The following is a 13541-nucleotide window of genomic DNA, read 5'->3' as shown; positions in this document are numbered from 1 at the left end:
GGCCCCCCCTTTCCCCCCAAACAGAGTCAATACAACTGACTCTTCTTCTCCCATCTCTTCCCATAACAAAAAGCAAAATGCGCACTTCTGCTCGATGCCGTAGAAACCACGAGCATTCCAAGACAGACGCGGTGATATCACTAAAATCGACGGAAAACCAAACCGACAATCCCCAAAATCCCGCCGTCATTATATCTGCACAACACCAAGGAAAAAAAGTGTTCCCCAGACAAGATTCCTCTCTGGACCGACTTTGACTCTCTGATGTAGATTTCAAAGTCAACCTGCCTTCTCACTGACGTGTGAAAGCTTTAGAAAGCCGGGTATTGCGTGGTCGTCATGTCGTATAACTGGTATCGGTATAGTAAAAAACAATCGACGTGGTCTATGTGCAACACGAAAAACAAACAGAGGTGTTTGGCGAATTCGAAGTGGTGAAACCATCAAGCCTTTCAAAGGCCGTGTCGTCAGGCTTGTGCAGCTGACTGCCGATTATAAACTCATCGTCAGCCATTCCCATTCTTGGCTATTTCCGTGTGGTCCTCCTGGCATGTTTTGCACGCCCGGGTTCAACAATCCGCCCTGCATCACAGATGCCATGGTGGTTGCGCCCGCCGTTGTGGACATGCTGGCCGCCTTGGCTCGCGTAACAGGCGCCTGGGTCGGCTTGGGCGTGGGCTGCCCGACATCTTGCATCTCCTCGTCGTTACCGGATCCAGTGTTTGTGGATGTGGCAGAGAAATTGCTCAAGGTGGGCAAAGTGTTGGTGGATGCGCGTGACTGTCTTCGCTGACGCTTCGGTGCAACCTGGACTGGTCGCCCCATGTTAGGCCCCGGCTGGACTGGGGGCTTTGGGGGCGCAGCGGCAATTGGAACCACACCCGGTTTCCCACCTGTTGTCCCTCCCAGATAACTCGTTGGCGTAGTCACAACAGACCCCGAGTGAGCAGAACCTTGCACCGAAGACGGCGATGCCGAATTGTGCTCACTCGCCGCTGAAGGAGTCGTAGCTGGAGTCTGTTGTACCGAGTTTTTTCGGGATGACTTTTTCGATGCTCGGGTTGCAGCTGAGCCCATGGGCACAGCATTTCCGCTGCCACGGTTACGCTTCTTGATAACATCGGTTTTGAGTGACAGAGGCCTAACCACGCCGTGAAGCTTGAGGAAAAGACCGCACGCATTGCAAAGAGGATGGCCTTCAGGATTGCGTCGCCACAAGGGAGTTGTTTGCGTGAAGCAGTTTGTGCATGTGGTGGGAACACCGTTCTGATCAGTACTCTTCGGGCCAGGGCTTCCGGGCCTCGAGGGCTGTCGACTGCTGAGGCCGGATTCTGCAGGCGAGCTATGGGCCGACTGCATTTGGTGGTTGGACAGCGCGGGAGTCGAAGTAGTCCGGGGGATCTTCTGTCGCCGAGGGTCCTGATCTCGATTTCGGATCTCGCTTATGGACGCTGCTGAGCCATGTGTGCGACTAAGCATCGAGCCGCTCCAATCTGGGGGGGAATTGACCATCTCTGCACCGCCAATGCGGACTTGCTTCCCATTGCCACTGTAGCGGGACATGCTGTTATAGTCGACTGTCGGATCCCATTGCAAGCCGGAGTTGAGGTCGAGTGTTGGATCGGTCATCTGGCCATAGTCGGACTGCATCAACAGACTTCGATCACCGTAGTTGCCATCTTCGTCTTCGTTGTCGGAGTCGGCTCCGAATTGAAACATGTTGTCGTTTCCACCCATCGAAACGCCGGGAGAGCGGCCATAATCGGGACCAAGAACATTGGTGGGATCCACATGTTGCTGGATGGTGAAGCCATTCATTGACGGGGCTGAGCTTACAGCGTTCATGGACGTATACATCTGCTCGTTGTTGTTCCCGTAGGCAAAATTAGCAGACATTGGGGTCATGATTTGGTTCGATCGTTGAGCGGCATAGAATGGCAGCGATCGAGACTGGCTTTGGTCGAAATAGAAATGCGAATTATCCTCATGACCCGGTTGCGGAGTAGAGACGGCAGAGGCGTACCCAGACTGGGGTGGTGAATAGAAGTCTGCTGCTGAATTGAGCGAAGACGCCATCGAGGTTTGGTTGTAAACGTTTGCAAAAGGCCCATTTGTGACCATGGGTGAAGCGCCCGGGGAAAAGGCAAAGTTTTGTTGGAATGGCCCGGCCGATGCTATGATTGAATCCTCACTCAAATGGAACGAGTCTAAATGCATCGACATCTGTCCCTGGAAGCTCGCAGGGCCACTGAATTGGGAAGGCGTAGGCTGGTCAAGGGCATAGTCGGGTACACCAGCATCACCCTCCGCGTTGTTGGGGATGTTTGGTGCGACCAAAGGAGGTACTTGGGGAGAGAATTCTGCTGGACGTTTTCGTCCCTGGACATCATCAGGCTCACGCCTACAGCTATGCAAGGAAGTTATACTCACTCCTTTCCTCTCATCAATGCTGGTCTTGCGAACCCGCTTTTGCACGTAGTCGAACTCAGACGTTCTGTAAAAAGGAACAGAGGTCTGTGGTGCTGAAGAGGGCGGCATGTCTTTGGGTATCTGCAAATGCATCTTGTTGCGAGCACTTATGGGAATTCCAGGCGTCTGGAACTGTTTGTTCTGATAGTCCGACGGCGAAGGAGCTGTGATGCCAGCGGGCGAAGCCACTGAGCTTGGGACGATGAAGTCGTCGAGATTCATGGGATCAGAAGGCGATTGCTCGCGCTCAGCCGACTGGTCAACAGATTTACGTAGTTGCTGAGCAATGCCACTGGGGGCATTGGAGGGCTGTGCTGGGCTCTTGAATTGGGTCTTTTTAACACTAGAAATCAGGTCGTCAGCGCCGGCTATGCGAGAGTCGCTGCCGGATTGAATGGTGAGTCCATACGCTGCTTGTTCCTGCTCCTGCTGCAGTTGCTGTTGCTGCTCCTGCTGCAGCTTCTGTTCTTGTTCTTGTTGTTGTTGTTGTTGTTGTTGCTGCTGCTGTTGTTGCTCTCGCTCCCTCTGCCGGCGGAGATTCATCGCCATCATCCGCCAGGTCAGGTTCTCCATGCGTTCTTGATTGGGGAGTCGGGACTTTGTGCGATGGTACAGTTTCCATATTTGGGTACCTAGAGGATCCTTCTTTTGTAGGTCTTCGGGACTGTCGAGGTCAACGGAACCGGTATCGTCTCTCCACTCGGGGAAGACGGGATCCCGTAGTAAAGCCTCATTGCGGGCAAAGGCTTCGGACGTAGAGAGATCCAGGTTGGGCTGGGTGGGTTTGGAGGTCAAGGTAGATTGAGAGTCTGCTGTCAAGGAGAAGTTGGAGGGCGAGAGGTTGGTCGAAGAAGTGTTTCCGGTCAATGGACCTGCTAAACTGGACCAGGTAGAAGAGTCTGTGTCGTCCAGACTGGAAGAGGGCTGAGTAGTAGGGTAGTGAAAGTGGTCGCTCGGGGATTGGACGGCGGAGGTTGCGCGCGAAGCTGCAGTTCCCCCACGTTCTTCATACTTGTAGTCTACACTCGACATCACCAGGGTCGAGTGGAAGCGTCGCGTCCAGCAGGCCGGATGGGAAGGAAACGATGGTGGTGGAGGAGGTCCAAGTATAGCATTAGCAGGCTCAGCTATACGAAATCGAGGAGCAGGTGTAGAGGGTGACGGAGTTGTGTGAAAGAGACTCGGAATACGTCTGGGTCTCTGTTAGAAGTGTCTGCTGAGCGGCAAGGGTAGTAGTGTCATCACCACCACGAGACAAAAAAAGTTGAACCGACAGACGTGCAGGAGAGAGGGCAGGGAACGGCGTGAGGTATTGGCTTCGGCGTCGGTCGCAAGGTGGGAGGTGTGCAGGGTCAACGAGGGACACCACCTATGAGCGGGAGGAGAGAGGCGTTGGACGAGGATCCCAGCGCGCAGGACTGGTGGCAGGGTGGGTTTGAGGGCAAAGAGGCGTGTGCGTCAAGGTGCCCGCCAGGGTCAAAAGGATGGGCGCATTAGTGCTGCTGAAGCTGCCGGCTAATGAGACCCTAGTGGAGGAAATTGGAGCTCGCTCTGGGGGGCAATGGCGACGACTAGTAGGTACGGAGGACTAGGTATTTGCTTGTAGTGTAGGTATGCGAACCAACCGATTCCAGACTGGCACACTGCAGAGAGGGCTTACTGCTCAGAGGACGGGCTGAATCTTGATGGCCTCCTCGATGAGAAGCAGTCTGGCTGATCGAGATGGTGGGAGATCGGGCGTTTCGCCTCTGCCCAGTCCGGGAGGAAATGATGCCTACATACACCTACAACGGTACCCCAAAGCATGGTATATTGATGTTACTCGTAAAGCCTTGTTTCTACTATATTGCCGTGCTCGGGCTATTGACAACCCTTTGACGCATGTTGAGTTAACGAGCATGGGCCCAACAAGCACACAGACGGTCAAACGACAAAACTCACTCGCTTCCCCAGCAGAGGGATGGATGGAGTACCGGAGCATGCAGCAGCAATGAAAGCTGACAACAACGAGCAGATCCCTGGGTCGTGACAGCGCCCATTCTCATCTCTCGAGGGACCATGCGAAAGTAATGCCGAGAGGCCAGGGAGGAGAGAATAAAGCCCACCAGCGGCGTCAGATCGAGTTTCACGCTTGACAGCCACTCCCAGAACGTGTCGTAAAGAGTCCAGATGGATCTGCTCTTTTGCGTCCCTTTTCTTCCCTTCTCTTTGGCCGATGCGCGCCCTCCGGAGGGAATTGGACCACATTTTCACTCGGAACACACCCACTGGACCCAGTATCGGCATGGCACCAGTGGGCACTCAACGAGCGAACTAGGACCCCGGGCATGGCCAGTAACAGTACCACAGCTCCATGCCTCGGGACATTGCGCGTACCTAGCAAGGTGGCACGGCACCTTCTATTGCTTAGGCCGCTGGAGACATAGTGTTCCGTCAGAAAGCAACAAGACTTTAGGTTCCCACCCTTTGACTCGATCGTCGAGACTCGGCTTTGGGCATGGTGGGCTGTGGCGAATTGCCGATGGGTCTCCTCCCTTGCTGCTCGACGTCAACGGTGCTTTGGCAGCGGGGTGTTCAGTTGTCGAAAAACCTACAGTACTGTACTCGGCCTGCAGGGTCAACACGACGGTGGGAGTTGCGGTGCGGAAGACGTGCGTCGCAAAGGAAACCCCGAACCTGTTAACGAAGCAGGCTATAAAAGGCACTGCCTGAGTCGATTCGGGAGACTGGAAGAGGGGGCGCAGGCGTAGTCGTAGCGTACACTCTTCCAGCAGCCGCTGGAGTGCACCTTACAGTAGTGAGCCGCGCATGAGATGAGGATCGTGCCACTGGCCGCGAGGGGCACGAGCCTGGAAGAGCTACAGGGGCTGCAGGCAAGGATGGTGGGCTACTGGTCTCCCGTGGTGGGACTCGAGGCTGGCGCTGTGGCACTCAGGTCAACGCCGAACGGTTCGCCAAAGACTCCAGTGCTCGTACCGGGATGCAGTAGCGTGGGCGTGGTGGAGATGCCTCTTCCAGCGGTCGCGTGGGAGATGCTGAGCCTAAACCGCAGGTCTCCCTTGCCGTGGGCTACAGTCATAGGCGATGGTAATAATTCCCAGACGCCTTGATTCATGTAATAAGAACAATAATGCATATGCCGTGCAGGACAGCTACGTCTGAGAGCCCAACCCTCGCTAGCACGGCGATGCATGAATTGGTCTTCTTAGCATCACTCATTGTTGCATGTCAAGGTGAGGAGTATCTCGCGTCCAGATGGCCCTGTTTCTATATTGAGCATCTTGCCCCGTTGGTACGGATAGCATTCCCAGCTCAATGTCTCGTGAGTCGCGTGCTTAGTCCGTATTCCTATATCCGGCCTCGGGACAGCGAGGAATGAGCCCAAAATGCAACTGAGAGATTTCGTCTCAAGGTTGCAACACTGGCTTGGAGAATCTGAACATGATCACCTCTGAGGCAAAAAGCCAAAAGTAAGCTGCATGAGACATTACATATTTTGCCATGTTCGTGTGCATCTGGCCATCAGGAGGCGGCAAAGGAGCGGCAGCAGGAGAAGCCTCGTCGTCGTCTAGGGTTTTGGAATGGAGGATGATGGCCTGGCTGACCAGGCCTGGCCCGTCACCCGCGAACCACCTGATGCCTCGTGCTGCAGAACATGTGAGAGAAGCACGAGAGAAGCAAGGTTGAACGAGCTGAACCAAGGACACGGGGCCGGCCAGCAGCCAACTAAAGAAAGCCCCCGGTCGAAGTAGCTTGGGAGGCTTCATTCTGTGCATGAGGCCGCGGAATCCTTTTTCTACAGAGCCAGTATAGTATAGCACCACGGCCAGAGCCCCCCCCATCCATCTCCACCAAGGCTCACCAGGCTTGCATGCTTGTTGGAAGTTGTACTCCGTGTGTCTGTACGGAGACCGATGGAGCGCTCGAGGTACGTACCTCCTTGAGATGTATCCATCAGGCTGATTGACAGGTCGGGATATCCCTTTCCAGCTGGTCGTAGTCCTTACATACCTGTACCTAGAGTATTCTCGTATGGTATGCCCCTCTCTCAACAATATGAGGTACACAGGCAGCTCGAGGGGGTGTTCAATGCTCCACCACGGGCACATGGTTTTCGGCGTCTAAATGTCCGGATCTTGCTTGATGACCATCGAGTATTGGTAAAAAGAAAGTCAAAACATGTAGTGATTAATATTAACATTAACATTAGCATTATTTATTGTGATTGCCACTGTCCAGTGTCCACGAGTCAATGGAGTCGTAACTTGAAGCGGCGGTTGCTGGGTCCTGGGCAATCTTGATCGTAGCGCCCGTTGTCTCCCCATACAATTTGCCCTGGCCCAGCTTGGTTGTTGAGGAGGAAAGGGACTGCTCATCTCCCGCAATTCACCACTTCTCCCGTTCGTGGTGGGTTGGAGCTTGGGGCTGCTAGAATCCAAAGCTGTTACTCCAGTGACCTCCGGGAGACAATTATAACTTGGTAGTGTTGAATTCACAAGCAGCCCCCAAATCAGAGCCCCCCTGTACCAATAGACGCTCTGACCTACAGTATACTTCTCGTCGAGGGATGCTTGAGATGCTTGGCGACTGGCAACACCATCGCGTCCTCGGTTGCTCGCCGACAGTCCACACAAGTGGTCGGAAATTCTCCTTGCTTCCTTGCACTCTGGCTCGCCAACACTTCAAGCCCAGTACCGAGCTTCAAGGGCTTGTGTCGCCCTAAAATCCTCCCAAAAGCGAAACAAACTTTCATCCTCGACCTGAAATGGTCGATGCGCAGCGGCCACTAATCCCGCCGACCATTCATTGGTGCAGGGACGGTAACTCGCAGTTGGCCATTCCCTTGGGACCGAGATGGCAAAGCCCAGCAGGTAACCCTAAAGGGCCTAACAGCCCTCTTCTGGTTTCTTCAAAGGAACTCGGACAGTTGCTTCGCAGAGGGCCCGGGCCACCTCCTACTTTTCCCGTATTCGCATCTCCGAATGAACAACGAGCGCTGGATTGTTGTGCCGGATATGTGCCAAACCGTTGCCACTCTGGGCCTGTCTCCGAAGGATAATGTCTCCATGTGGAAGCCCACGAGTAATTTAGAAGAGCATGTGCTGTTCTACAGAACTCTGTCGTAGTACGTCTCAGTACGTCTCGAGATTCGGCCTCTCCCCGTCCAACGCCATACCCACACTTTCGAGAAATAGCACATGGCAATCCCTCTGGACGAAATCCCGTCACGTCCGCCAGCTTCCGATCGGTGGCCCATCATTTCTGAGCAGCTCTCCCGGGACAAAAGAATGCTAGTCTGCATCCTTTAAACCCGTGCTGGGCATGTCAGGATCCCTCGTCTCTCCTTTAGCGCCGTGGGTGGCTTTTAAAGTAGTACAGTATGTACAGTAGACAGCAAAGTTCATGCTACACTTGAGAATCATTTGATACTGGGGCAGGAAGTCTCCTCGCCGTCTTCGATGTGACAGTGTGAAACGGCTCTTCGGTGCTGCACTATACGTCAAACATGCAGGGGCCCGACCTTTGTACGAGTACTCCTGTGGGTATATTCACATCACACTACGGATACAATGAGATCAGATGCAAATTTGGCAGCACTGCGGGCGGGCTTAATAAGATGGACATCCTAGGCTTCTCTCGGGACCAATTGTATATTGTCGCAGCTTGCAGATCCGCGAAAGGGTCTGGTTGCAGACATGAATCAACTGGCTTGGAGCCTGGTGAGCTTTTGACTGGGGATATGGGTATGATTGGCATCCTCACCATGCGAGCTCCATCTCACTGAGAGACTGGCACTGTAAATCGTGACCTCTGTGGGACATTAATTGAAACGTTGATCCGTCAGTTTATCATGCACCTGAGACGAAGCGGACTATGGCCGATTCTTCCACATACGATCCATCTCCTTATTCGCAGGAGTTGTAGGGGGGAGGTTCTGCTACGGGAGGGTCGAAAGCAGCATGGCCATGAAGATATAGGCCTTGCTTAACATTTACACCGTACTCTTACCTTTTGCAATAACTTCGAGATTGCATTGAGCAGGGAGCTACGCATTCAGTGAGCTGTTGATTTGACGCCAACAGCCAATCGAGACAACGCTGTTGTGTCTGACCCATACGGTCGACACGCGAGTCATGGACGGCGATCTGAAGCATGAAATCTCCTGGATGACTCGTGCTCTGCGCCTGGGGCCCGCAAGCCACCCATCCATGGTCTGGGTATCGTAGTGTAGACAGACAATAGGTGGCATGATGTCTTGCACATCCCCTGCACGAAACGACCGTATAGTTCTATGCCGACCACATAGATCGTGATCATTTGAGATGCATCCCAATGCCTTAATAAACCTGGCGGACTCATCCAGTCGATCAAGGGAGCAGGGGCGATCGTCGTCGCCTGGTGCTGAGGATGCAGGATGAGTTAGTCAGTTAGCGGCAGAGTCCAGCATCGACATGCGGGATGCCATTGGGCCAAGGGCAAGCAGAGAAGGTTTCCTTAGATGAGTTGCGAAGCAATAACTGTATCCGGCACTCAAAGCAGTCTACCTTGCAACTCCTTTTCGTATTAGCGTAGGGTAATGGAACCACTAAAGGCAGCCTTGACAGTATTGCTTGTTGATCCGTTGCACTTCGCCTGGAGGAAGGACGTGGTACGAAACAAGTCTTGACCTTTGCCAACACCACAGGTCGTAGCGGAAGACATGCGCATTATTGTCGTCGGCTATTATGGTTCTCGACCGGCTCGTCTTTTGCTAGGAAGGCCCTTCTGGATACTCGGTAAAACTGGCTGAGGCCGGCGTGGCAATGGCATGCCCTGATCGAGTACTCGCACAAGTAGTTGAGAGGGTCTGGTAGTGCGGAAGTCTGTGCACTCGGGTGCCGTTAGGTGCAGCACTAGCATTTTAATCGGTCGTCTCGGCGCGCCACAAGTGTCATTCCTTAGGACAGCCATCCCCCCTGTGCAGGGCGGGTCCACTTTCTTGCCGGTTCTCATCATTCACCCACCATCATCATCGCTCTCCCCGTCAGCAGGGCTGGACTCTGGCCGGTGCAGATTGCACGCCTCGAGTCGTGTTCTCAGCCTGATGGTCGCCCCAACCGTGGACCCGACAAATGTTGGATCATATGCTGTCGAAAAGCGCACACTATGTTCGCCAGATCACACGCCTGGGCATTTTCTCTTAGTGTAGAATGATGGCGAGAAAGCAGTCAGACATCGAGTGTCCTTCAAGCTCTGATCTCGACCATGGTGCATCGCTTTCCCGACACAAAGGATAGGTAAAACTCACGAGAACAATTCCAGCCAGTGAATGGTATTGCTCGAGACGCATTCACCCCCACACTAGTTCATGTCGGTCCTAGTCGACGCAGCTCGCTGCTGACAGCCAGTCTGGAGGTTGTACCCCGACGTCCCAGATTGAACTGTGGTCGCGTAGCCGTGGGAAGAGTGATTTCAAATCTCTTGGTCGGCACATGAAAGAGTCTTGTTAGATGAAGCGGCTCGCCCAGTCCTTGCGTCGTCCAGATGTCGGCGTCACCGATATTGTAAGCGAGATTCACTTCCAGGATGTCTCAATAGATAGGTCGTGTGGCCAAAAAGACAGTCTCAACCGTGTGTGGGATGGTCCTTATCCAGCCTGATCCTTTGCAAGATTCTGTCCCTCTCCCTTCCATGACCTGATCGAGCCTGCCTCATACATTAGTTCTGTCGAGTTCGAGCCAACGCCCAAAGCGGGAATCCTCCGACGGCTGACATGATGTTCTGTATGTGTTGAATCGCCTGGCCATGAGTGCCCCGTAGTGGCATATGCGTCGGCCGGTGCGGTGGAAGGCGAATCCAGTCCGAAGCGTCAGATTCGGCGTGAATCTTGCGTTCTATAGAGGCTTTCGTAGCCTTAAGTAATTTTCTCCTGGCTCAGCAAGCTGCTCCTTATCGTGCAGGAAGCTCCCGGATAAGAAAAACGTTTGTAACGCTGTGATAACCAACAAGTATCAAGGTGATAGCAGGATATTGTTCTCGAGTTCGATAGGCTAACTTATTGAGGAGGTGATAAGAGGAAGCACATCACGACTTTTTTGGCTTTGATAAGCATCAGCCTGTGCGATAACGGCACAGAGTCTTCGCCAGGAGATAAAGCGTTTGGGACACTAGATCAATCGAGCAGGTCACCACGACTGGATTCCGCGTCCTTAATATAAGATCCCAGTCGTTTCTTCGAACTGTTTCAACCCTGATGCGATTCCAGTGTTACATTGCGTGATGTGACTGCATATGGTTTCGTGCAGCCTTGTCGCAGATACTGAATACAACAGAAGAGCTGCTGGCTTCGAGATTCGCAATTTGTTTAGGAATGACACCTTCCAAGTCGTCCATGCACTCGACTCAAGCATCAAAAACGTCTAGTTGTGCATGTCATAGCGCCTTGTGGCCGCTGTCACCTTCTACTTTCCGAGGTGTTACCTGCTTTACCTGCTCTCTGGACCACGCAACAAATATAATTGGCATCAGGAAAAATGATAATCTCTTTGTGTTTGATGCGCAGCCGGAGTAATTGAACTTCGTCCTCACTGTCCCGGATATCTGACTCTTCATCGACCACCTCGCTTTTGGGTGACTGAGCTGCTGCGCTATATCCTGCTGCTGAGAGTGATGCTTCTACTCCAGAAACATGCCGAGATGTGCTCCCAAGTGTCTGGCCTAAGAAACTGGCACTGGTGACAAATTGAAAGACAGACGCTGCAAGAGCTTCTGCTGGGCGTGGTCTGCTGCCAGTGTCCTCCACAGCACTTGGCTTGTTCGTTCCATCTGCACTAGCCTCAGACCTTGGCTCTTGCTGAGACGACCTCCATCTGTAGGAAGAATCTGCACCCGAAGGCGTTTGCTTTTCTGGGTAGTCTAGTCCTGTAGCTCTTATGATAGATCCATCTTTTCTCGACAATATCAATGTAGACTGCACGTTAGGCCGTTCGGTGAGACCGCGTAGCATCGCATCGATCGAAGGGCCATGTGGGTTGTCCTACAGATCCTGTCAATAGTCTGGAGCGCGCGAGAAGATCACGGCACACGAACCTTGCCCGTCTGTGCCATGACCGCAACCCAAAACTAAGCAGCGAGCCCCGTGAATTTAACTCGTAATTTATCGCATGTCTCTTGGTGCTGGCTGATCAAGCCCCGCAGTGAGTGGTCTGAAGCTCAGGCGAACCCGCACTGTGACGAGAATGCGAAGAAGGAAAAGGAGAGGACGTCTGGGAGATCTGGAGAGAATGTGGTCGAAGCAAGGTTTCAGATGGGTCAAGGAAAGGACTCGTTATGGTTGAGATCTCGACGTGGCTCGTCCACAGCCTGAGATTGTAGCGAGTCGGCGCAATAATCCTAGGGTTTCTATTACCAACGTGAAATGCCAGGCGGAGAGCGCAGTTTCTGCTGGAATCAGAAAAAGAAAACAACTTGGACACCTCCGCCTCCACTCATGCCCTTGCGGCTCGGCCCGTGGAGCTAAACCTTAATTGCTGCGAGGCACACGCAAATTCTTTCTGATAGGAAACTCCAACAAGACTATGATTCTGGCTCTCCCATACAAACCTTCGATATTGTCCTCTCAGTCTATTTCACATCCTGCACTGAACTTGCGGCGGTCAATATGGGTTCCAGCGCTAAGAAGAAGCGTGAGAAGAAGAAAGATTTTCAGGTCAAGCCAGCAACCCCTGCGAATTCTCTGTCTTGACTAATGCCGTAGCAGAAGCAGAAATTGAAAGTCGGGAAAGCAAGACCCAAAGCTGATAACCATACAGATACCAGCTTCAGGTCTAAAGGTAGGAATTTCGAGTCGCATGTTGCGACTGCTCGTTGCTGACTAGCCGTGCAGCTATCGTGTTAAATCAACAGCTGGACGTCAATGCCCCAAGTCAGGCGTCTGTTTTCCTGCATCAGGTTTCCCTTCTGAGTTCTCGAGCCGATACTCAACGTCACGATGCCTTGGCCTATTTGACGACGCACGTCGCTGCGACACCGGCCGGGAATGCGCTCCCAATTACCATGAACAATTTCCTTACTAGTCTCTGTCCTTTAATGCTCGACGGCTCGGCAGCGGTAAGGACACAACTTCTCAAGCTCTTCCAAACATTGCCGAAGGAAGATGTCAAGGACAACGTCGCAAAGATACTTCCATATATGCGAGCCGGCATGACTCATCTGTCCAAGGACATCCGCATATCTGCTATCGAATTTCTGTCCTGTCTGATCGAGTTGGCGGGAGCCGAGTTGGTCTCTTGCCCAGGCGGGTGGTATCAAACGCTGGGATGTTTTTTATCCATTCTTGACTGGAAATCGTCTGATGCAAGTAAATGGACGTCTGGTAAGGCGGGTTTCAGTGGTGACCCAAAATCGACGGCACGAATTATGCAAGTCTTGGCTGCATTTCTTCAGCAAGGGCTCTCAAATGATGGGTCCACACTATCTGGACCGAACCCTATGGCGATAGAATTTCCACTGTGGCAGACGGGATGTGTAATGATACCTCGAAAATCAAACCCTTACGGCTACCTAAACCTTTTCGGGGTCCAACTGGACGACGAAAAGCAGACTCTCGACGACCGAGAAGACAGACTTCGAGTTTACAACAGTCACTTCCAACCGCTCATCGTTGCTGGTATTGACATCGCAAAGAAAGAGGGAGGCGAGCTTGGACGCGCTTCGGGCCTTTTGGTCAAGACACTTGAGCGCGCTATGAACAAATGAAAGAAATCATCTCTGCAGCATGCAGACCGCCAACAGCTACGCATAATCGAGTGTATCAGCACTCTTCAGTGCATGAACATCAGTAATCTCCTCGGTTGGCGGTTTCGAGAACGACTGAGTCCTTCTGGAACTTGGGACTGCGTTTGCAGCAGGATTCTGCAGCACAAACGAACGAGGCGTCGAATCTTTCGCACGGCATTGTATTTGAACGACTTACTGTCACCATATACGACTGTGCAGGCTACTACACTGTATTTCATTCGACTCCGGGTCTATTGCATAGCTACAATCTCCGCCATTTCCAGAGCCAGCTGAAGCAGACTTGGGCAATGTGA

At 52.8% G+C, this 13541-nt stretch overlaps 3 protein-coding genes across 3 annotated transcripts; 1 reads left to right on the top strand and 2 right to left on the bottom strand.

Annotated features, from left to right (window-relative positions):
• Nucleotides 1-492: 492 nt before the first annotated feature.
• Nucleotides 493-3501, bottom strand: PV08_04476 (uncharacterized protein; the record flags this gene model as incomplete). The annotated part of the gene is made up of 2 exons (XM_016378824.1): nt 493-2379; nt 2431-3501. The coding sequence occupies 2 exons, from the start codon at nt 3499-3501 to the stop codon at nt 493-495; spliced, it is 2958 nt and encodes a 985-aa protein (XP_016237501.1).
• Nucleotides 3502-10903: 7402 nt separating this feature from the next.
• On the bottom strand, nt 10904-11556 carry PV08_04475 (uncharacterized protein; the record flags this gene model as incomplete). Its single annotated transcript, XM_016378823.1, has 2 exons — nt 10904-11485; nt 11539-11556. The coding sequence occupies 2 exons, from the start codon at nt 11554-11556 to the stop codon at nt 10904-10906; spliced, it is 600 nt and encodes a 199-aa protein (XP_016237500.1).
• A 553-nt stretch (nt 11557-12109) lies between these two features.
• PV08_04474 (uncharacterized protein) lies at nt 12110-13206 on the top strand (the record flags this gene model as incomplete). The annotated part of the gene is made up of 3 exons (XM_016378822.1): nt 12110-12157; nt 12206-12281; nt 12335-13206. 3 exons carry the CDS (start codon nt 12110-12112, stop codon nt 13204-13206), a joined length of 996 nt encoding a protein of 331 aa, XP_016237499.1.
• Between the last annotated feature and the right edge of the window lie 335 nt (nt 13207-13541).

Source organism: Exophiala spinifera, assembly GCF_000836115.1.
Source record: "Exophiala spinifera strain CBS 89968 unplaced genomic scaffold supercont1.3, whole genome shotgun sequence".
Taxonomy (NCBI): domain Eukaryota; kingdom Fungi; phylum Ascomycota; class Eurotiomycetes; order Chaetothyriales; family Herpotrichiellaceae; genus Exophiala; species Exophiala spinifera.
The sequence above is the reverse complement of the archived record's forward strand: the minus strand, read 5'-3'. Positions and strand labels throughout refer to the sequence as shown.